The sequence below is a fragment of the Heterocephalus glaber genome, unplaced genomic scaffold (genome assembly GCF_053883595.1).
Source record: "Heterocephalus glaber isolate CG9 unplaced genomic scaffold, H.glaber_assembly_v1.0 deba00000676, whole genome shotgun sequence".
Lineage (NCBI taxonomy): Eukaryota > Metazoa > Chordata > Mammalia > Rodentia > Bathyergidae > Heterocephalus > Heterocephalus glaber.
In genome coordinates, this window is record NW_028258156.1 from 9,538,543 (window position 1) to 9,562,307 (window position 23,765).

At 38.3% G+C, this 23,765-nt stretch overlaps 1 protein-coding gene across 1 annotated transcript in view; it reads right to left on the reverse strand.

The window, feature by feature from the left end:
* Positions 1 to 4,903: 4,903 nt before the first annotated feature.
* Positions 4,904 to 23,765, reverse strand: part of Abcb5 (ATP binding cassette subfamily B member 5) — a 120,876-nt gene continuing 102,014 nt past the window's right edge. The window contains 5 exon segments of the mRNA XM_087206560.1: positions 4,904 to 5,005; positions 5,008 to 5,079; positions 9,412 to 9,619; positions 11,303 to 11,499; positions 14,678 to 14,834. Coding sequence (XP_087062686.1) covers positions 4,904 to 5,005; positions 5,008 to 5,079; positions 9,412 to 9,619; positions 11,303 to 11,499; positions 14,678 to 14,834 — 736 coding nt within the window.

The following is a 23,765-nucleotide window of genomic DNA, read 5'->3' on the forward strand; positions in this document are numbered from 1 at the left end:
GATTGTAGGCATTATTGTTTTTGTGCAGTATTTTTGCAGTGTAAGGAGAAGACGAACAGCAAAAGTATGTACATTTCCATTCCCATTTCCATCTTAGAGGGATAATGGGTTGGCTGAATGTGAGCTGTGGAGTCCAGTTTCTGGACTGACTCCTCCTTCTGTTATTTCCTTGTTATTTCATCCTAGGAAGACTTCTTAACTGCCCTATGTCTCATTTTCTGAAGTTGGTAAGATATGAATAAAAAAATGCTGACAAGACTCAATCATTTATTGAGCCTGACAGATGAGTGCTCAATGAATGTGAGTTTATTTTTAGTAGTTCTAGCTTATTTTATATCATTGATTTTAGTACTATTATAAATGGTAGAAACATTCCATTTTCAGTCCTGCCTGCATTTCTTAGTATTCACATGGATTCTCCAGAGTTATTCATCAGAAAGCATTTTCCTTCTCAGTTACTTTGGAGGTTCTCCTTCCCCACTCTTGGGAGTCAGGCTGACCTTGCTCTGAGTCTCCAAGCCCCACACATCTTGCCTCTTGTTTCCTTCAGCCTCCTATATGTACCATCCCCTAAAGTTAGGCTTTTCTTTTTGGGTATTTTGGCATTCATGAACCCCTTTCAGGATGCTTGCTTCTAGGAATTGAGGATTAGAGGAATTTATGAAACTAGGGAGAAGTGTAATTCTTTATGAACTCAGGCTTTGGGACTAGGAATTTAAGTTTTTGTCTTATTTGTAGATTTTGTGAGGATTTGATGATGAAATATATTTTCCTTCCCGTCTTAAGCTGATTGCTAGAGTGTATTACATTATTGCTTCTTTTCTTTTTTTTGTGGAACTGGGGATCAAACTCAGGACCTTGTGCTTTCCAGGCAAGCGATGACGCCACTGAGCTAAACCTCCGGCCCTGTTACTGCTTATTTTCAAGCAGTCTTCTGTCCTCCCTCCCTCCCTGTCTTCTTCTTTTTTTTTTTTTGCTTCATAATTGTCTAGAATGTTTAGAATGTTTTGGTAATTTAACAACTTCAACCCTTTTCCTAGAATGTCTTCTTCCCTTATAGCTGGGCAGAAACTATTTCAGCCGTATATCATATTATTGCAATGTAGTAAAGTTGATGAAATAGAATAGCAAATTTTTACTTGGCTTATAAATAATATGATTCCATCATTTACATCTACAAAAACATAAATCACTTTACTAGACCATTCTTTCCTTCAGTCTAATAATGTGTTAATTTATAGCTTTTATTTTTTTATTTTAAAAAAATTTTTTAAATTTAAAAAAAACTTAAAAAAAATTTATAGCTTTTTAACACCCAATTTTCTAACTTCTACTTTTCTGAAAACATCAAACAGGTACAATCTTCTTTAAGCAGATCCACATGCAGTTTTTTTGGGGGGGACTGGGAATCGAACTCGGGTCCTTCCACTTGGACAGCAGGCGGTGAAACCAGTGAGCTAAATCCCCAGCCCCTACCCATGCAGTTTTAAAAGGAAACATTTTAGTAGGATTAAACTGAGCCTTGATAATTAAGTTTAAATTATTAAGAAAACATGCCCAGCCAACTCAAATGCATTGTGATGCTTTTCAAAATATTTCCATAGACATCATAGTCAGAGATATTCTGCTTTTGTCAAACAAGTGCACACCTTTCTGCACTTTTCTTAATTTGTATTCTCATTTCTGTAATTTTGCCCGTGTATAAAATATCTGAATTTCCAACACTAATACATGTAAGTAACTACTAAAAGAAAATAGATCTCACACCTTTAGCTGAATTCAGCTTTCTTCCAAAGTATTTTAGGGTGTCGCTAGTTAATGTTAGAAAGATAAGGATCTGAATCTCAGAGTCAAACTCTCATAAATTACTTAATTTCCTTAAACTCTTCCCTCCTTCTCTCTTTTTTTTCTTCTCCCTTTCTCCCTCTTGTCCTTCTTCCCTTGTTCCCGCCCTTTTTTCTCCCCCCTCCCTTCCTTGTTTCTTTTTTGTGGTATTGATGATTGAACCAGGGCACAAACATGCAGGCTGCCTGGCTCTGTTTCTCAGTCAGTTTTTCAAAGCTGTGGCTTTTATTATTACTGTAGGGTACCATAATGTTTTGATTCTCTCTTATCTATCTGTTGTACTTAGCTTCTTTCCCAATATGTACAGCAAAGAAGAAAGTAATTCAGGGAGATGGAGGATGGCCCTGAAGTGGGATATGGAGAAACTTCTCCTGGGCACAAGTAGTTTCTGGACTATACTGCAAAAAGCAAGTCAAAATAGCAAAAGCAAGCAGAAACTAGCCTAACAGCACTGATACAAAATGAGACAGGAGAAAATGTTATCACTTAATTTTAAATGATCAGTTCAGAGAAATATCTGCAATAATAAGCAGATTCCTGGCCCTATACTAGACTTATAAATCAGACTAGATATAAATCAGAGTAGATATGGGAAACCATTTGTTAGAGAATAACTCAAAGTGCTTTTTACCTAAAAAGAACTAAGTTGAATCCTACTAGGATTCCAGTGAGAGGGAGCTGGGTTTTTAATTTTTAATTTTTTTGTTTTTTGTCTTTTGCGATAGGGTCTCTCTGTGTAGTTCAGGCTGGCCTTAAACTCACTTGTAGCCCAGGCTGGCCTCAAACTTCTGCCTCAGCCATCGAGTCACAGGTGTGCACTACCATGCCTGGTGAGTTTTTTTTTTTTTTCTTTTTGTAAATCTCTTCCATTCAGACAGTTGATTAGAAAAGTACCTCTGTGTCATCCTATATTCTGGCAGCCATTTGGCCAGGTATACTTTGATATATCTCAAAGGCATACATTTTTTTGGTACCAGGGATGGAACTTGGGACCTTGTACTTTCAAGGCAGGTGGCAGAACCACTGAGCTAAATCTCCAGCCCACTCAAAGGCATACTTTTGACAGTAGGGGTCACACTGGGTTTCTGAGAAGACTGGAGGTTTGATGTTGAAGACAGTGCTGCACCCTTTTCCTTTTTTTCCTTTTTTCCCCCAGAGAATCTCTTTTTGTCCATATTATAATATTATAATTTTTTTTGTTTGTTTTTGTTTTGTTTGTTGTTTGGTACTGGCGACCGTACTCAGGACCTTGTGCTTGCGAGGCAGGTGCGGTGCCACTGAGCTAAATCCCCGGCCCTTAAAATTTTCTTTTTGGAGATAGGATCTTTGTAAGTTGCTAAGTTACCCAGGCTGGGCTCAAACTTGTAATCCTCTTGCCTTACCTTCTTATAGTGCAAAGATTATAGGCATGCACCACCATACCAGCCATATATTTCTATATACCAGATATATTTCTATATCTGAGTAGAGTTGTCTAATATGTTCAGCTCATTTTCTCTCAACTCACAGGTTATAATGTGTAGAAGAATGGGAGTGGAGAGTGAAAACCAATACTTGTTAGACTTATAAACTGTACCAGTGTTGATACATATCTCATAAAAATCCTTGCTTAATAACCTCATAAGATGTAGGTATTTTCATTTTTCTAAGTGAGCTACAGTTGGAAAAGATCAGGTCATTTGACCAACGTCAGAGTGCTAGTAACTGAAAGAGCCAAGATTGCAGCCCAGATATGTTAGGTTCCCAAACAAGAAAAATAATCATCTACAAATACCATGAGTGGCTTAACTGATGGATTCTTAAGTCAGAGCCCCTCTATTAGAATGTAGGGAAGTTACTTAATCTTTCTAAACCTTCAAATGCTAATCTGTAAAATGGATATTTTGACAAAAGTAATGAATTCACAAAATTGTGAGAATTGATATAATAGTATATAAGGTATGAGTGAAAGATATAGTACACTTTTAAGTTAGAAAAATTATAGTAAAATTATTACAGTAAAAGACACATTGACTCTCCCCCCAAATACTGTCCCTTGTTCTTGCCACTTTATAAAGTAGTTCTGGAAGTCCTATTTCAGGAGTGTCTTTAGTTGTACCATCTCAGTTGCCTCCATGTCCTGAATCAATTCAAAATGTAGACTTTTCAAGGACATTTCAATTTTGGGGAAGAGCCAGATGTTGCATGATGCCAGATCTAGTGAATAAGGTAGATGAAGACATGCTGTAATGGTTTTCTAAGCCTGTCTTTCTGTTGGCTGGGTGCCACTCAGCAGCAGCATTCACCATATTTTTGATCACATCTTGAAATGACTGACACTCACAAAAGGGACTTCCAGAACTGCTTCAGAAAATGGCAAGAACAGTGAGATAAGTGTGTTTGAAGCAACGGGGGGCAGGGGGTTAATGTGAGGGAGGTCAATGGCAATTGTCTTTTACTGCAATAATTTAAAGAAATTTAAACTATATTTTGATCACCCCTAGTATAATGAACACTTGATAAACACTAATGATTATCATTCACTTAACCAATGTGTGTTTACTAAAGAGGTGCCTATTTGTGCAAGAAACTGCTATGGGGATCAGGACATAGGAAAATGAGACATCTGAGGAGCATGCTGTGTAGGCATATGATCATATGTCTTTTTCCTTGTTTCTTGTTCCAATAAAGTTAATACTCTGGAGAAGGCAGAATAACTAAACAGACTCTGACACTGCAATGCAGATTATTCTTTTCACATGTAGATTATTTTATTAATTGGTTTGGCATCACTGAAATAATAAAATAGAAATTTTTCTAGGGTTCTTTCCTTGACTGGAGAAACATTTCAACAATTGGACCCTTTCTGATAATGAGACCAATTCAAGTGAGAAAACCTTTCTAGGACAGGATCCCCTCTGTCCCAGCTCTCTCCCACTCTCCAAATACCTACTGAGCTTAACGCAAAGCCTTCATTAAATCTGGTGATCTGATGACTATAATTCTTTTAGGCCTTTCTTTCCTCCATCAATCCTTGGTGCCTTCCATGATACTGCATGCTCATATCTGTTATTATATTTTAGATGAAAGAAGAGGATCTTACATTTTCACTCTCATTATCAACGGCTGATGTGGCCTCATCCAACAGTAAAATTTTTGGTTTTCGTAGAAGAGCCCTTGCCTTGCAATAGCTAGTCTTTGTTTCTGGCCACCAGAAAGCTGTGTTCCTTTCAGTCCCACTTGTGTGTTGTATTTCTATTTAAGGAACATGCAATTAAGAAAGCAAGTCTTGGTTATTTAAATTAGCATGGCAACTGTGGGCAAGAACCATATAAATATTTCAAATTTGCTACTCTTGAAAATTTGTGACCCAATCAGGCTGGAATCTATTCTTGAGTTTTGTTGCAAACAAAAGCTAAACAAGTGGAAAACACTACCATCCCATTTAAGTATCTAATCTGATCCCAAAGAGCAGACCTTTGCCATTATGTCTCTACAAAGGAGTTTTTCAAATTAAAGCATAAGAAAAAGAATTGTTGGCAAAAAAAGTTCCCACTAAACACAAATTCTTGTCCATTAAGCTATATTACCTTCTATTTTCAGGTCAAAATGATTCAAACTATTTTAAAACAAGGAAATTGAGTTCCTTCCCTTTGGCTCCTGCTAAACCTCTAGGGACAGCTCCCTGCAGATGCTAGGATATGTTTCTCAGTGGGGCCTGCACCTTCCTGGAGATAAGGCTGGCATCTTGACATGGTCCATTTACTTTTTCATACCACAAAGTGTTCTCAGTGACATTTAGTACCCCCCCCCTCCCTACTTACTAATAACTTTTTCCTGTGGTGTTTGTTTCTGTGGAAATGTAAGTAAGGAACATTTCATATCTTGAAGCCAGCATGATCCCTAAATTCATGACTGGTCAGTTCATTTGGGATAAGCAGGTTCCTGCTTGCTTTCTAGACTGTCCCATTGACTTTACTTTCCCTTCAAGACTTCTCACTGCTTTCTAGTAGCCCTTGGCAATTGTCTAAGGAACATGTGTCATTGATATCCAGACAAGAACAGGTGGATGGATCAGCCCCACTTAAAAAGCAAGTCCAAATGTGCAACCTTCCAGAGGAGAATCTTGTAGCAATGTCTCTCAGAAGGTGCAGTGGATGATTCATATGTGATTCATTTTGCTTTAGTACCCAGCAGAAGTGCAACTGAACTGCCTTTCTCTCCACATCTGCCTGATTTCAGGAAGTGTGTGTAGAATGGTTGTACAGAGCTTGTAGCATAACCTTATAACAAATATTATGTATCCTATCTATCCCTGGTAATAGGTCCTAACTGATCTCCCAAACTCTCTCTTTGTCATTTTATATTGTCATTTACATGTCCAATAGATGTGTAATTCCAAACATCTTCCCTATTCAGAAACCTTTAGTGACTCCTTGGAAACTGTCAGGTAAAAATATCTTTGCTTTGTATTCAGATACAGTTTTACCTTAACATGGCCATCAAACATTATATTTTATATGTTCTACTCCCTAGTCTAACTGCTTATCATTCTGTGAACACATTAGTAGTTTCTGTCTCTGTGGTTCTACTCAGACCATAACCACTGCCTTATTATAGAGAATGCCCTGTTATATCCTTGACTACTGATGTTCTAGCTGATCAATATTCAGGTCACCTCTAAATTCTCTAAGTGCCTGTCTGACCTGCCAGCCTCTGAGCCACTCTCCTTGAACTCAGTAGTTTGTTTACATTCTTCATGCATTACAATGATTTGTGTATGTGTTCATCTATGTTCATCTCAACAATGTAGAATTATACTTTATTTGTCTTGGCTACCTTCTCTAAATCATGACCCAGTGGTTTGCAAAGAACAAGGCTCAGTAGCTGTGTATTGAGTGAATAGCTGCATGAGTATTGGGGTAGGGGAATGAAGATAGGAAATGTAGATTTTGAGTAAAAAACACTTGGCAGAAGGATCAATCCATACAAATAAAGATAAAATAAATCTTCAGTTAGCAAAAGTATGGCAACCACTTTAAAGCGAAGAAGATTAAGATGGATACTATCTTGATTTGTAATATGTGAAGAGTTTCTTCCTGTGCTAGCTTCAAGTATGGAGATATATTGTATATTCAATGTTATTTGAAGAGCTGAACTTCTCTTTCAGAGTTGTGCTTGCTTATTTTTACATTGATACTGTGGTCTTATATTTGGAGGGGATGCTTAAATCCATTTATATGGTCTAGAAAATTAAATTGATTCTTTCCAAAGGAAGTACATCACATCACAAAGTTCACTTTTATTTTTCTTCCCCAAATACCTAGTGGAGAGTTGAAACTTGTTCCTAAGTGTCACACCCATACAGTGTTCCCAGGCTATGTTGGTTGCTTGGACTGACTTTTTGGTAGACCAGAAGCTGCTTTTGGGCACTTTGGGCATTTGGTTTCCATCTCTGTAACCCTAGAACAACCCTACATGATTCCCCACCTCCCTTCAGTACATCACAAAGAACCCAAGTTCCAACACTGATTCTCTGTACAGCTTTAGAGAGGCTAATGAAACTTCCTTATCTGTAAAATGGTGTTGTTATATCATCCTGGTGTATTATGTTGGAGCTTAACTCTTTGTTATTAGAGTGCTGGGAAGATGAAAGGCTGTTTTCCTTGCTTCATTTTCCTTACTCAACTCAACATAAGAGGGCAGTTTTGTCTTACCCAGGTAGTGGTCTAAGGCATTATAATAATGTAGTTTTTCTAAGGAATCTCTGATTTTAATTATTGATGATTTTTATTTTGGCTCCGAATTTCCTTCTAGTTGATTCTACAGTATTTTTTTGGGAAATAATGATATGAAGGTAACTTAAAGTTAAAAACACTGAGAAAATAAGCTATTATTTTTTAATTTTTAGGGAAATAAACATTTTGGTTTTAAAATCCATTTGAAAAAAGCACGATAAATCTTTGCATATGTGCTTTTGGATAATTTGAGAAATAGTGAAATGAAATGAATGAAAGATAGTAAACAATGTAAGAATAAAAGTCAAATGGTAAAAATGTAAAATTGACAGCACTTTACATGAATAAAACACACTATCAGGTTTATGTGGATAACAATCTGACTATGAATTAACAATGCAGAGTACCTTGGTTAGAAAAGGAAACTGCCATAGAAGGACACAGCATTGCACTATATATAGAAAATATGTTAATCATTCTGATATATTTAATACTGCAGAATCATATCAGAATATAAGAAATTTTATGAATGGCCTGTTTCTAGTTGTAGGCACCATTTAGTGCGAAGCAGAGCTCGAGAGCGAAGATCTAATAGTTTTAAAGGTAGTATGATAAAGGGTATGGTCACCATTAGCCTCCACCAAGTATCAGTGGCCTACATTAATCTGCTGGTTGTGAAACTCTTATTTCCTTTTAAAGTTTATTATAAAATCACTATAAAAATCACTTCATAAAAATTTGTTTCTAGGGGCCGGGGATTTAGCTCAGTGGTTTTGCCGCCTGCCCTGCAAGCGCAAGGACCCAAGTTCGATCCCCGGTACCAAAAAAAAAAAATTGTTTCTGATTAGAAGTAGGTGTTTTTGTTTGTGTGGGTAGATACAGACACTCAGATATCATTCAGAGATCTAATTACTTGTCCCTGTGTATAGCTCTGTGTTCAGTGTTCACTATACTAAACCCAAGGTTTTTTATTTTTCTGAGGTTTTGTGTTAGTTGCAGCCAATACGGAGATCAAGGTGACAGGAAGGGCAGCCAAGGTTCCTAAGCTTCAGTGGGGAGGGGAAGCAGGAAATAAGTAAATGAGCTCTCAGAGTAAGTTCAGACTGTGATAAGTGCCTGAAGGCAGTGTTATGGGGACAAGTAGTTGAGGGGACTGTTTTAAATAGGGTAGCCAGGGAAAGCCTCTGCAAAGGGTGGCATTTGAAAGTGCTTGGAAGTTAAGGAGCTGGCTATGCAAAAAGCCAGAGAGAGGGAAACCCAGGATGAGGAAACCGCAAGTGCACATGTCCTGAGATAGGGCATGAGTTGGCATGTTCATGGACTGAGCAGGACTGCAGCAGACTGAGCAGGTGGTAAGGCTGAAGCTGGAAGGGCAGCTGGGCAGACCACATAGACCTCTTCAGCCACATGAGGAGTATGGACTTCATTCTGAGTGCAAAGGGGAGCCAGGAGGCAGGGGAGGGTCATGATCTAATTTATGTCATAAAGAATCCCTCTGGTTGCTGGGAAGAAGAAGGCATATAAAGGGGAAGCCAGCAAGGTGGATTAGGAGCCTTTGCAGTCCAGAGGGGAGGGCAGTGGTTGTGTGGACAAGGCTGAGTGCAGACGATTAGAAGGGGAAGAATCAAAATGTGAAAACTAATTCAGGGAATACAAATGCATTTCAAACTCGGAAAAAATAGTCACATGAAAATCTCAAAAACTTTGTTTTTTATGCTAACTTTGTGTGAGATACTGGCAATAAATAACTGGTATAATTCAAGGATATATAAAAACAACCACTTTGGCCCATCAACTACTTAGGCTTACTTGGCAGGTTTGTAATACGGGATTGCAGATGTTTTCTTACCTTGGGGAGACTTTCAATGAAAGAGTGGATATTTGCTGCATTTGCGACTTCTTTGATCTCATCTAAGGACACCACGCGGCTGTAATCACCATAGGCAATGTTCTCAGCAATGCTACAGTTGAAGAGCACAGGCTCTTGAGAAACGATGCCTATTTGGGAACGGAGCCACTGTACATTCAATTCTTTTGCATCTATACCATCAAACAGTTGCCAAAAGCAGAATGGAGAATGGTATGTTAAGATCTGACAGCTATATCATGTTACAGTTCACTGTATCCAAACACTTCAAGCATATACAAATCATAACAAGAAGGTTAGGAATTCAAGCTATTTCAAAGTGTAATGTTACCTAAGGAAAGCTCATAAATCATATGTTGTGTAAAGCAAACAGCGTATAATTCACTGAAGTGTTGCTTCCAAACTTACTTGACAGTCCTAGAAATGGCCTCATATTCCAGAGAACTGCCAGAAGCACGTAGTAAACCTTGGTGCTCTGTTCTTAAGTCAGATGGAATATGACCGACCTCTTCCTTCTTTGTAACAGGACTCATTTATTGAAGCCCAAAGAGAATAGGTATAGACTGTCACAGAAGTCCACTTGTAGAGACATGTCATTTTGTTTATGGCCATGTTATGCACAGGGACATATAACAACATTTAACTGATATTTGATGAGCATGCCTACTATATGATGGGAACTCTTCAGGTACCAGGGAAATATTATAGGATATAGCTCTCGCATTATTACATTCCAGCAGAGAAAGGCAGGCAATAAACACACCAAGAGACAAACTCAGAAAAAGAAAGTTCTATGAAGACAGGATAAGACAGAGCAACTGGAGCATTGGAGAGGATGTGGAAAGGGAAAGTGAAGAAGGGTACATTCCTTTCTATAGGGTTGTCTAAGAAGTCCTTAGGAAGGGGTGTTCAGACTGAGACATGAATAATGAGAAGCAGCTAGCAAGGAAGTTGGAGTAGTATCATTCTAGGCAGGGGAATAGCAAGAAGAAGGGCTCATAGGTGTGTGTAAAGAACATACAAAAGCCAGGGCAGTGGATACACAGTGACCAGTGAGGTGAAGAGAGATACAAGAATTTGGAGAGGGAGGCAAGGCCCAGATCATAAAGGACTGTGGCTGATGGTATGGACACTGATGGTATGGACTGCAATAGGAAACCATTGGAGTGTTTCAAGGAAGGAATATGCTATACTATGTGCAAATAGACGAACATTTACCTAGTTCAAGAAAGCCATTTTGGACAATTCTGGTTTAAAAATATTCATTGAGAATCTATAATGTAGAAAAATCTGTAAATTGTAGGTGAGTGAGGATTAATGTGACTATCTTTATTTTTTGGTAGTGGGGATTGAACCTAGGGCTTTTGTGTGCTAGGCAATTGCTGTATCCCCGTGTTACATCCCCAGCTCAATGTGACAGTTTTGGACCTTTAGGGACCTACAGTTTTTTGCTGAGAGAAAGAGACAGAGAGAGAGACAGAGTTAGGAATGAGAGGATAAAGGAAATCTAGCATATGTTATATACTGTATAGTAGCATTAGTCAAAGTAAGAAAAACAATCCTTCAGTTCAAAGGAAGAAGAGGTTACATCTTTTTAAGATCAAGACCCACAAAGTAATGGTGTTGATTCAAATAAGACTTAATTGTGCATAAAGTATTGACAGTTAAGAGTAGAGATGGCCAGGAAGGAAACCATCATTTTGTTATTGGTTTGTTTGTTTCTTAATTAAGGATGGGGATAGAGATTGATTTCTTTCTTTTTTTTAAACTTCTGCAATGCTTGCCCTACCCAAACCAGTGAAGATGCTTACACCCAAGTGTAAGAGCAGTACCATTAACCCCCAGGTTAGGTGTGATTACATTCAGTCTTACTACTTGTCCTTTCACAGGATCATAAAATCTCTGTAGAAGCTGAACAGACGTGATTTTTCCACAGCAGTTGCTCCCAACAAATGTGACTGTCTTCCCTCTCTCAATACTGAGGGATAAACCACAAAGGATAAAAACTTCTGGGTGGCATGGATAGAAGAAAGAGACTTCTCGAAACTCTAAATTCCCTTCAAATGTGTCCTGTGAAAGGAAGTGGACAGTGTTTAGCTGGGTGACTTAGGCTGGTGTAACACATGGGAGCATCTTGGCTAGGTGCCTTTTGAAAACTGTGCATATTCTCACAATAATTTTAATTTTCTTTTTTTTTTTTGGTACCGGGGATTTAACTCAGGACCTTGTGCTCTCAAGGCATGCGCCAGCACCACTGAATCCCTGGCCCTTAATTTTCAGTTTTATATTTCATCTCTTTAGAGCTGCTGGCAGAATACTAGTTTCTGTCACATTGCTTACATTTTATATCTGTATTTCTTGGTACCTTCACTACTGTATTTCTCCTAGAAACATAAGCGTCCTTTGGCTTGGCTATGCAGACACAGTCCATTCTATAGATTATCTGTGTGACCAGCTGCTCTGGATAAATACATGTTTTTTCTTTTTAATTTGGTTTGTGCTTTACAGAACTTTATTGGTTAATTCAGAGGAGCTCATGTCCTCATAAAGTGTATTCTGTAAGCTGGACCATATTTTACAGTTAATGTACATTATGTTTTGAATTCTGCTTAATGTTTAGTTTCCATTGATCATTATTTGGCAGTAACACTTGCTTAGTTTAGGTTTCTTTCTGTGTTTCAATATCTTTAGTGAGTGATGATTTGTATGTGAACTAATATTAATATACACCAAAAATATTTTCAAAAGAATTTCCAGAACTATCACTAAGTAATGTTTAACTTTTCCTTTACATTTTTGGCCTATAAGCTTTTGGGTTCTTTTGAACTTCATGTTTTCTCCCAATTGTCTTTCTTTGTGTGTTGCTGAGGATTGAACCCAGGGCCTCATGTGTGCTACACACATGCTCTACCACTGCTCTGTGTCCCTCCAATTGCATTTTTTTTTTTGGTACTGGGGATTGAACTCAGGACCTTGCACTTGTGAGGCAGTTGCAGTGCCTCTGAGCTAAATCCCCAGCCCCTTCCAATTGCATTTTAACTTTTGTTGTTAGGGTAGATGTAAACTAAGAAGGGGTAGATGGATATGTATGTGTGTTGGGTGTGATGGGTAGCTGGTAGTACTGATAGATGGACTTCCAGACAGATTCCTTATGTCAGATTTAGTCACATTTAGCACTTTTTGAACCCAGCCTAAAGGTACCAAGTTTTGATGATATGATTCTGTTGTCAAAGAAAGGAATATTAGGATATGAGTAAAAGTTATATGAGGTATAATAAACATTACGGTGAATGTTTAAATTAAAAATAAAAAGATTAATTAGTGTAAAAGACACATTGCCATTAATCTTCCTCACAATACTCCCTCTTTCTTTGAACTCACTTATGCCATTGTTCTTGCCACTTTCTTGAGCAGTTTTGGAAGTCCTCTTACATGAATGCCTTTCCATGGCTGCCTCAATGTCCTGAATCATTTCAAAAGACAATTTTTGTAAAATAAAAACATTATGGTGGGTTCTCATCCACTTCATTCACTGGATTTGACACATGTGGCGGCTTCTAGCTCTTCCCCAAAGTCAAAATGACATTGAAAAGTAAATGTATGAAAGAGGTCTTCCAGAACTGCTTCAGATAGGATACGTCAGTTTGAAGTAAAAGGAAGTATTTTGAAGGGGATTAAGTGATGTATCTTTTACTGCAGTACATTTAACAAAATTAAACATTCACCGTATTTTCTGATCATATCTTGTAGAAGTAGAAGAAAATATCTAAATTGATGTATGCCACAATATAAGTACTTTTAACCTTTAAAACAGAGGGTGCAATTGTTTCTACATATGCTCGGTTGCCTTTGGTAAAGGCATGGAAAGATAGTCTTAAGAAACTTCTAGACTAATACTTTTAAAATTTAATTTTACTATTTTTAATTGTGTTTACTATGGAGAATTTCAATCATACCAGAAGTGAGAGAAAAATATAATGGATTTCTATATGCCTACCACTCAGCTTCAGTGTGTATAGTTTTGGCTAATTTTGTTCTAGCAGATTTTAATTTTTTTTTTTTTGGTACCAGGGATCGAACTCAGGTCCTTCTGCTTTTGAGGCAGGTGGTGGACTTTAATTTTTAAAAGCAGAGGAATTGCAGAAAAATATTAGCATATAAAAATAGATTAAATATGTTAATTTTATAGTCTTTATATGAAATATTTCTATATCCCTGCATATAGTTCTATACGGACACATATCTGTGAGAGATACACAGTTTCTCTATTATAATTTTAGAAATTTTAGTAATATTATACATACAAATCCTAAGATTAAAAAATACTTCTTTCATCTTATACTTTCCAAAAGACAAGTATGAAATCTTATTTTGATTGTGCTATATCTTGAGCATTTAGTTTTGAAAATTTCAAGATCTTTTTATTTCTGTCATAACAATGGGCACTCCTTTTAATAATTATGCAGATATTTGATACTGTTTTGTTTAAACTGTAATGTATAAAAATCTATTAAAATTCTAGGGAAATAGTTACAAATGAAAAAAATTTAAATATACAATCAATGGCTGTTCCTATTTTTAAATTTAAAATATTCAGAAAGGTCTCAAAATTGAATATATATGTTGTGTAAGACTATTATTGAGAAGCTTATTTTGAAATTATTTAAATCCTTATTTCCCATTTAATACAGTCTCTTAGAGTTTGTGGCTAAATTTGTGTATATATCAACTTCATAAATAAAGTTCCCATTTTTCCTCTTATGTTTGTAGAAGTATTTGTTATGAAAAACAGTGTATAAGGCAATACCACATTATTTACTTGCATATATTATCAGAGGAAAAAAATGACTAAAATCTAATACAGATCTCCACCCAAGACTAAAACCGTTGCTGTCTGAATACATTCCAGTATTCGAGTAAATTATTTGTTTAAGAATACGCTCATGGGGGCCGGGGATTTAGCTCAGTGGTTCTGGTGCCTGCCTCGCAAGCTCAAGGACCCAAGTTCGATCCCTGGTACCCCCTCCCCCCAAAAAGAATACTCTCATGGCATCAGGCTAATAAAAGCATATATTTTTAATATAGGGGTGAAAGTCTGATTAAGACGAGACCTTCTTCCTTCTTTGTAGTCATAAAATTCTTCGATACAAAATTTTAACTCCTTGTGTTAGTAGAACTATCTTTTGCAGAGTTAACAAATAATTTCTTCATTTGATAAGTGGACACTTAAAATCATAGTTGTACTTACTGGATTTTTCCCTTTTTGACTCTGGCTGTCTATAGTTGGTTTCTTTTCCAACAAAGCAAACAGATGTGCAGCCCCAGATTTGGCCTTGGATTACTCAGGTGCCAAAACAAGTGTTTCTCCAATGGCCATAGCTCTATAAGCAATTGCAGTAAAAACTCTATCGAAAGGTAAAACATTTGAATTGTAGGTCCATTTAAAAACAGTAAAGTTTTAAAAGTAAAGGAAAAAGTAGGTATGGGAATCTAACGTTTTAGGCCAGATAGTCCCACTCATGGGTGCTCTGTATATCAAACTAACCTTTGGAGCTTGGGTAATCTTAGGAATTTCTCTTCTGATTAGAGACACAGATTAAAGACTCCAGCTAGTAAGTATAAAACTTCACAGCCACCTTAATGCAAGGTTTGCTTTCTTGGAGATTTTACAGAGAATTCAGTTGATAATAGGAAGAATGTATCTCCAGTAGTAAGATCTGAATTGATACAATAGATAAGTGGGTTTTTTCTTTCTTCTTCTTCCTCTTCCTCTTCCTCCTCCTCCTCCCTTTCCCCTTCCTCCTCCTCCTCTTCTTCTTCTCCTTCCTCCTCCTCCTCCTCTTCCTCTTCCTCTTCTTTTTTGCAGATAATGTAGTTAGAACAGATAACTGCTAAATGATTGATTATCCACCTGATATACATTATTTAGAAAGCAAAGCATAGGGATTGTACTTTCTTAAGATTCCAAAACAAAATCTCATTAAAATACACTGTAGCAAAGGATGGAAGAAAAGCTTTGATCTTGTAGGTTTGTTATAGATCATGATCTCAGTTTCACATGTTCATTATAAAATGGTAAGTAGGCATGATGTTTGGGAGCATACAGAATATTCAAAGTATCATGTAACCATGGGTAAATATTTTGTTTCACTTTAGACATGAAAATATTGTACTAAAATTGAAAAAGCAATGTATACCACAATCAGGTAAAAGTATAATCCAGCTAAAAATGGACACATTTCACTAGCAATACTTAAGATACTAGGCAATCAGAGGACCAGGGGAGACCAGCTACTTGTTCACTCTTCTGGATCCCAGCAAGGTAAACACTGCTGGGCTCCTTCTGAATCTCTCTGAAGAATCTGTCAAAGGGTGAACACTGTCATCTCTTCAGGGACTTAGACCTTAGATCCTGACTCTTGTTGGTTTTACAAAGATCAAATATAGTATAATATATAAAAACAACTAGTTTACAGGGATGTCTGATGCTGAAATGATTATAGATCTGTGTCATTAAGACATTTTTACTACTAACATGTACGTAAATTGTTTAAAGCTCAAAATTCCATTCAAAATACGTGGTATCCAGCTATAAACACCAAAAGTGGCTATTGAGTTTGTACACAGTTTTAAAAAAATTGTTTTTTATGCAAAGTAAAATCAGACTGGATGAGATTTAAGTCTCAGTCTGATTCCAGGGTCAGCAAGTGAAGGGGGAAAATAGTTAGATTATGAGTCTGGAGATCTGGATTCTAAATGCACAGGGGTAAAACTTTTCTGAAGTCAACAACTGAGAAAATAGCTTCTTCCTCTTATTTGAGCTGTGCCAAAATATCTACCTGCTGTAGAATTTTCCACCCTGAAAATAATTTTAAGCGTTAGGCATAAATGTCCAGACCTCATCCTCCTCTCTTCCTGATGATCTCAGGAGGAGCCAGGCAGCAGTTGGGTGGCTGTCATGGCAATGAACAGGAGAAGAAACCTTTCTTGTTTGCTTTGGCTAGCTAAGGGTGCTTTTCTAATAATAACAATGATACGCACAATTCTTCCATGCTGCTGCCAAGAGTAAAGATGATGGTGGAAGCCTACTGTGCTTCTTTGCATCCCTTATTATTTCAAATTATCAACTATTAAAATTCATTAAAAATCCACATATGATGCTCTTTTGCCCAATAATCACATTTAATATTGAAAGTCTGATATGAATTCCTGTCAATAACTGCACTTAGATTTCAGGAAGACCAGGGCACAAACATGTAGGCTGCCTGGCTCTGTTTCTCAGTCAGTTTTTCAAAGCTGTGGCTTTTATTATTACTGTAGGGTACCATAATGTTTTGATTCTCTCTTATCTATCTGTTGTACTTAGCTTCTTTCCCAATATGTACAGCAAAGAAGAAAGTAATTCAGGGAGATGGAGGATGGCCCTGAAGTGGGATATGGAGAAACTTCTCCTGGGCACAAGTAGTTTCTGGACTATACTGCAAAAAGCAAGTCAAAATAGCAAAAGCAAGCAGAAACTAGCCTAACAGCACTGATACAAAATGAGACAGGAGAAAATGTTATCACTTAATTTTAAATGATCAGTTCAGAGAAATATCTGCAATAATAAGCAGATTCCTGGCCCTATACTAGACTTATAAATCAGACTAGATATAAATCAGAGTAGATATGGGAAACCATTTGTTAGAGAATAACTCAAAGTGCTTTTTACCTAAAAAGAACTAAGTTGAATCCTACTAGGATTCCAGTGAGAGGGAGCTGGGTTTTTAATTTTTAATTTTTTTGTTTTTTGTCTTTTGCGATAGGGTCTCTCTGTGTAGTTCAGGCTGGCCTTAAACTCACTTGTAGCCCAGGCTGGCCTCAAACTTCTGCCTCAGCCATCGAGTCACAGGTGTGCACTACCATGCCTGGTGAGTTTTTTTTTTTTTTCTTTTTGTAAATCTCTTCCATTCAGACAGTTGATTAGAAAAGTACCTCTGTGTCATCCTATATTCTGGCAGCCATTTGGCCAGGTATACTTTGATATATCTCAAAGGCATACATTTTTTTGGTACCAGGGATGGAACTTGGGACCTTGTACTTTCAAGGCAGGTGGCAGAACCACTGAGCTAAATCTCCAGCCCACTCAAAGGCATACTTTTGACAGTAGGGGTCACACTGGGTTTCTGAGAAGACTGGAGGTTTGATGTTGAAGACAGTGCTGCACCCTTTTCCTTTTTTTCCTTTTTTTCCCCAGAGAATCTCTTTTTGTCCATATTATAATAGCATAGACATGCTTACTCTGTAATTCTTTTGTGTGTGTGTATGTTTCTAGATATTGAATCAAGGGCCTTGGCACTGAGCTAAATACTGAGACCTTTTTAATTTTTAATTTTTTTTACTTTGAGACAGGGTGTTGCTAAATTGCTAAATCACCCAGGCTGGGCTCAAATCTGCAATATTCCTGCCTTTGCCACTCAGAGTGGTGGGATTACAGGTGTGTGCTACCGGCGTGGCTGTAATCTGAATGACACTCAGATAAAAACCCGCTCAGATAGCTTCCTGTTTCTCCCTTCCCTCGGGGCACTGGGAAATACCAAGGTGATGTTATCATTAATCATTACTCTTATGTTAATGGTCCTGCATGTGATGGTGACGTGACAACTAAAATGCTCATGTCTCTAAAAGATGACCCATTGAAATAAATTTAATTTAAAAAATTCAGTAAAGGTAGTAGGCCAGTGGGGGGGGGGTTGTATTGAAGCCCTTTGATTCTCTTACAATATAGGGCCATAAAATGATGTAAAGCAAATTACCTGTTCCATTTGTGTTAAGAATCAGTCTAGCCCTAGATATTTAAATGGAAAACTAAGCAAGAATTATTTAAAAAGTGACTTTTCAGAAATATTCTATGAAAAATATCTACAGGATTTTAATAAATGCTTATTAAACAAAGCCTTTGGTATGCAGAGTCATGAAAGTAAATTTTATGCTTTGCTCCTTGTTAGTTATGTGAATTTGAGCAAGTGACCTCTTTGAGGTTTAATGATTTCTATTTGTAACATGGGAATATTTCACAGGGTAGTTCAGAGGAGTAAGTAAGTAATACATGATGAGTCTTTAATAGTGAATAAAAATGTACTCAGGGCTTGCTGTTGTCGAGATTATGGTAAATAATAGACCCATTGGCAATCTTGGGAGGCCCCTTTCTGGAAACATCCTGAGGGAGTCACTGGCAAGATGGTGGCTGAATAAGGTCATGTGGTGATGTCTCTCTACAGACAGCCCAAGTTGAACAGCTGTACATGCACCAGGCTACTTTCACATCAGCTAGAAATTCAGCTGAGAGACCATGGGGCCTGCTTTTAGTATAACAAATCCAAACCAAAAAAGATTCCTTGAAGAAGGCAAGAAGGGAAGAGTTGCCCAAATCACCCCTCCCTGACTGCAAGCAGGCCAGGAGGAGAGAGATGCCTTCAGGTTGGGTGATGGAGAAAAAAGGAAGTCCAGGCCTAGTCTTGAAAGCCAGTACCAGGCCTGCTGTGGTGAAACTCAGTGCCTGGCACAGCTCCATGACCCCTACACCAGTTGAATGAGTATCTGGAGCTGCATTAGGGAGGCAGCTGCAGAACCCCAGATCAACCCTCTAGGAAGCAGGACCCAGAAGCTGGCACAGGGCTTGATCTCAGAGGCTTCCAGGGCTGCTGCAGGGAGATTCAGCACCCAGTAGGAACAGAAGGGGCATACACAGGCCAGGATAGAGCTCATAGATAGAGCCTCTAGACTGGCTGTGAGCAGCAGAGTGACAGACTTGTTTTGGCTGCATCATTTCCAGTCTTGAAGGTGCACCTGCTCTTCTCCAGAGACCATGCAGGCCCCTGTTGCTGTGAGACTGAAGGATGACTAAGTCAGTTTAGCACCAGCCTTGCTGGCCAAGGGACTGTCTCCTTCACTGCTCTGACCTTGAGCGGTATGGCTTTAGCCAGGTGAATACTCACAAATGGGGCTCTAGAACCTACCCTAGCACCAGGCAGAGGCTTACACTTTGTGGGGTGGACTGTGTTTCGGCCCACATGACCACCAGCTGTGGTGAGGGCCCAGTGAAGCTAAAACTGTGCAGGTCCTTCAGGTCATGAGACTCAGGCACAATCTGGCTTAGCATCAGCCCAGGTGGCAAGAGACTGTCATCACCAATACTGCCCCAACCTCGGGCAGCATAGCATGGTACAAGACCCCACTTGCTGTGGGTAGGACAGGGTAGTAAGTACATGACTTTGCCCTGGAACTAAGTGCTGGGCTGTTGAAACCTAACACTGGGCAGATTCTAATAGCCCCCATCCCAGGCCTGAGCCAAGGGGAGGACACACAACCCTAGTCTGTGGGGCTTCTATTTCAGCTAGCATCATGTGTGTGGCTGATTCTTATGCCATGAGTCCCCCTCAGCAATATACAGCCCATCAGAGTGTGAGCCTGGGTTCTAACCCATGTTGTTCTGGTTTAGTGAGCTGTGGGCTCAGGGTATGACACACTTTGGTGTTATTGGTGGCCACAGGTGTGACACAGGAGCCTGGGTCTCTCCTATCCATGGTGACTATGCCCAGAGCTGCTAACCGTAGATGAGGCATATGGGCCTAGCCTGGCCCCAGGGAGAGACTTTAGGGACAGACTATTCTCTATGTAGATTTCTGTTTCTTTCTGAACAATGCACCAACAATGCTTTTGAAACCAACCTGGTTCCCGGAGAGCAGAGTGAATATTTTGGGGGAGGGGAGAGGAAATGGGAAGATACTCATCAGTGGGGAATTACAGTTTGGAGCAAGAAGTTCTAGGGTGTTATTGGACAGTAGGATGGCTATAGATAACAGGGAAAAAGAAATCATGTGAAGCTGACTCTGGAGGCATGTTTCTAGGAATAACTGGACTGCCTAATTAGGCACTATTCCAAATTTCCCCCTTTAGTTAACTAATTAATTATTTTGGGTCATGCTGAGGCTTGAATTCAGGGTCTTATGAATGGTAGGCAAGGACTATACCACTGAGCTATGCCTCCAGCTCTCTCCCTTTATTTTTGATTCAGTTATTCATTCAATGAGTATTTATTGTGTTCCTTCAATGTGCCACGCCAGCCTTTTGTTTTTGGCTTTTAGGAAACATCTGTGAACAAAATAGGCTGAGACCTGTCCTCAGCCTATGAACTAAACAAGTACAAAAACAAAAGATAGTATCATGTAGGAGTAAGACATAGTAATGGGAAAGATGAAGGAGGGGTAAAGGAACCATTTTTAGGTCATCAGTGAAAGTCCCTTTGATGAGTAAACTTAGGAATGGATGCCTAGATGGTAAGAAAGAGACAACACAACAAAGACTCTGGGAAATCATCATTCCAGGTACAAGGGAAAAGAAAGTGCCAAGACTTCGAGATGGAGTGTTCCAGAGACATAAATCTCAAGTGTGGGGCTGATGTATAGTTTGCAAGGGGGATAGTAGTGGGTAAAGCTAGAAAGGAAGAAGCCCCATCTTGAAGGGCTTTCAGATTGCGGTAAGGAATTTCACTTTATTAAAATTTCAATAGGGGCTGGGGATTTAGCTCAGTGGTTCCCTCGCCTGCCTGCCCTCGCAAGCACAAGGACTGGAGTTTGATCCCTGGTAACCACCACCACCACCACCACAACAAAAATGCAGTAGGAAGTTACCGTAATGTTTTTAATAAATTAATACAATTAGAATTGTGCTTTAGCAGCTCACCTGTGTGCTGTGTGGAGTGGATTCTAGGGAAGCAGGAGGGAACCTAGGGACATCAGTGGGAAGACTGTTGGATTGGTCTAGTCAAACCAGGTAGGACATGGACAAACATGGCATGAGTGGAAAGAGCAAGAAGTATTTAGGAATTACAGCTGTCAGGACTTGGTAGTCTGTGTGATGGATGAGGACAAGAGGAGCAACAGGGATAATTCATAGATTTCACGATGAGCAACTGTACAGGGGGCTGTACTGTTAAGAACAGTCCCTGGAGATTTAAGAAGACACATGTTTAGATGTCTTGGGGGAAGAGAACCTTTGAGGAGATGAATTCTGTGTTGGACACATTGACATATTATTAGGTACCCAAAAGGATGTGTGTAGTAGGTAGTTAGGTAAGAGTCTGATGTTCAGGGTCAGGGTTGAAAATATACAGAAATTATAAGGCTGGATGAAATCACCAATGAGAGTTTATAGATGAAAGGTCTGAGAACTCTGAAGTCCTTCAACAACATAAAACCAGGCAGAAAAACAAGAGCCAGTAAACGAAATGCAGGAGATGGGCCAATGACAAAAGAGAAAATCCTAGAGAAGTCTGGAGAAGGAAATCTTTCAGGAAGGAGCTGTTAGATGCCACTGAGAAGTCAAGTAAGAGACTGGAAGACTGAGAACTGAATATGAGTGGGTGAGATGCAGGTCAGTGATGACCTCGATTGTGAGTGTTTCTAGTGGTGTGGTGGGAAATAAGCTTGACTGGAGTGAGATTAGAAGAGATGGAATGATCAGAAGATGATGAGGGCAGGAACAGGCACCCATTTGGAATTTTGCTGTAAAGGACAGTAGAGAAATAAGAAATTAGTAGAAGAGGACTTCCAGTCATGGGAAGTCCTTTATAGGTGACTATAGAGCAAAGAAAGAGTATTAACAGAAGTTAATAAAAAGAGATGAAAATTCTGTTAGGGTCTATAAAATCAGACAGCCTACATTAGCATGACTCTTTAATTTGTTTTCTTCTAAATACCTAAGATCAGTTACACTGAAAGAATGGCACCTTGGAGATTTACAAAGCCATGTTAGTTTAGAAAAATGTGTTTTGTGTTTGAAGCAATTGTTTGCAAACAAACTTTTGGAATACAACTAACTTTTAAGTTTGGCAGTGCCTACATTATATTAGAACCAAGGGGGGCTCCTGACCACTTTAATGGGGGCCTGTGAACTGAATAAATTGTGAGATTCCACATTTTATTTGTTGGCAATCTGACTGATTTACTGATAGGTCATAATGAAACCCAAGGTTACCTTATAATTGTGGCATGGGGAGTAGTCCACACTCTTTTAGAGGTAAAGAGGACAGTAGAACCAGGAACCTGCATTTTTCTGTTGAAATGTTAAATACAGATATCCTGTTTAACAAGGAAATCTGCTTTCAAGAAACTACTAGGTGACATTTCCTGCTAAACTGCTAAATTTTAACGCATAGGTAAGATTCTGGAGTACTGGGTTGGTGAAGTATGGATTGTTTTCTTCAGTACCTAGCAAAGAAACTTTCTCAGTTCATGCTTAATGAACAAAAACACTTTCATTTGAGTAAAAGCTAAAATTTATATCAAGTTTTCTTGAAATTATCTGGCTTCAAATGACTTTTGGGCATTTCCTCAAATTGAACACATTTCCTCAATACAAATACATGGCACCAATGAAGATATTAAAAGGAACTTCCTGAGACCTGGGAGGCAGCACTGGGAAAGGAGTTTCCAATGAACTCTGCCAATGGAAGCTTTTTTAGAATAGGTATCATCTTCCAATTGCTATTTAGAAGAGGCTGACCCTTGCTTTGATGAGCATGTTTTAATAGGTTGTTAAAAAAATCCTTACTTTTTAAAGTCAAACTACTGTATGGATTTTCTAATGACATTTATGATATAAATTACCAAATTTTCTGACTTAGGAAGCTCAGAATTAACACTCAAAATTAATTAAAATTTTTTTTCTACTGGGAATTGAACTAAGGACCTTGCGCTTGCCAGGCAGGTGTGGCGCCACCTAGCTAAATCCCCACCCCTCAAAATTAAGTTTTACCATTTCAGTTGGCTGTATTTAGGTGTTTCTTTAAAGTAAAAAAAAAAAAAAAGTCATAACTATGTGAACAGATTTCCGCAATATAAGCTCCATGCAATACTTTGGGAAGAAGTAGCTTCTTTGGTACTCATAATCAATTCCAAATGTGACTTTTAGAAAGGAAGCACTCATTTACGTATATTTTTTTCTGGAGTATTTGCTTAGCAAAGAAGTCAACCTTAAAGTTAGTCATACTTAAAAGGCATCTCTATACTGGGAATTCCACAAAATCACACAGATTACCTAGGGAATGAATACCAAGAAAGCACTTTTTGCTCCTGTATCCCCAAATTATAGTAAGTAGAAACAGTGAGGGATTCATTTGGGAGTTTAACTCAGCTTATTTGTATAATATTAGTATTGGTACTTTATCAGCTATGCTATAGTTCTTATAGATATTTAATGAGAACAAAAATTAGCTTAAGTCATTCCATAATGTAAACATATATCAAAACATCATATTGTATAATATATACAATTATTATTTGTCAGAAAACATT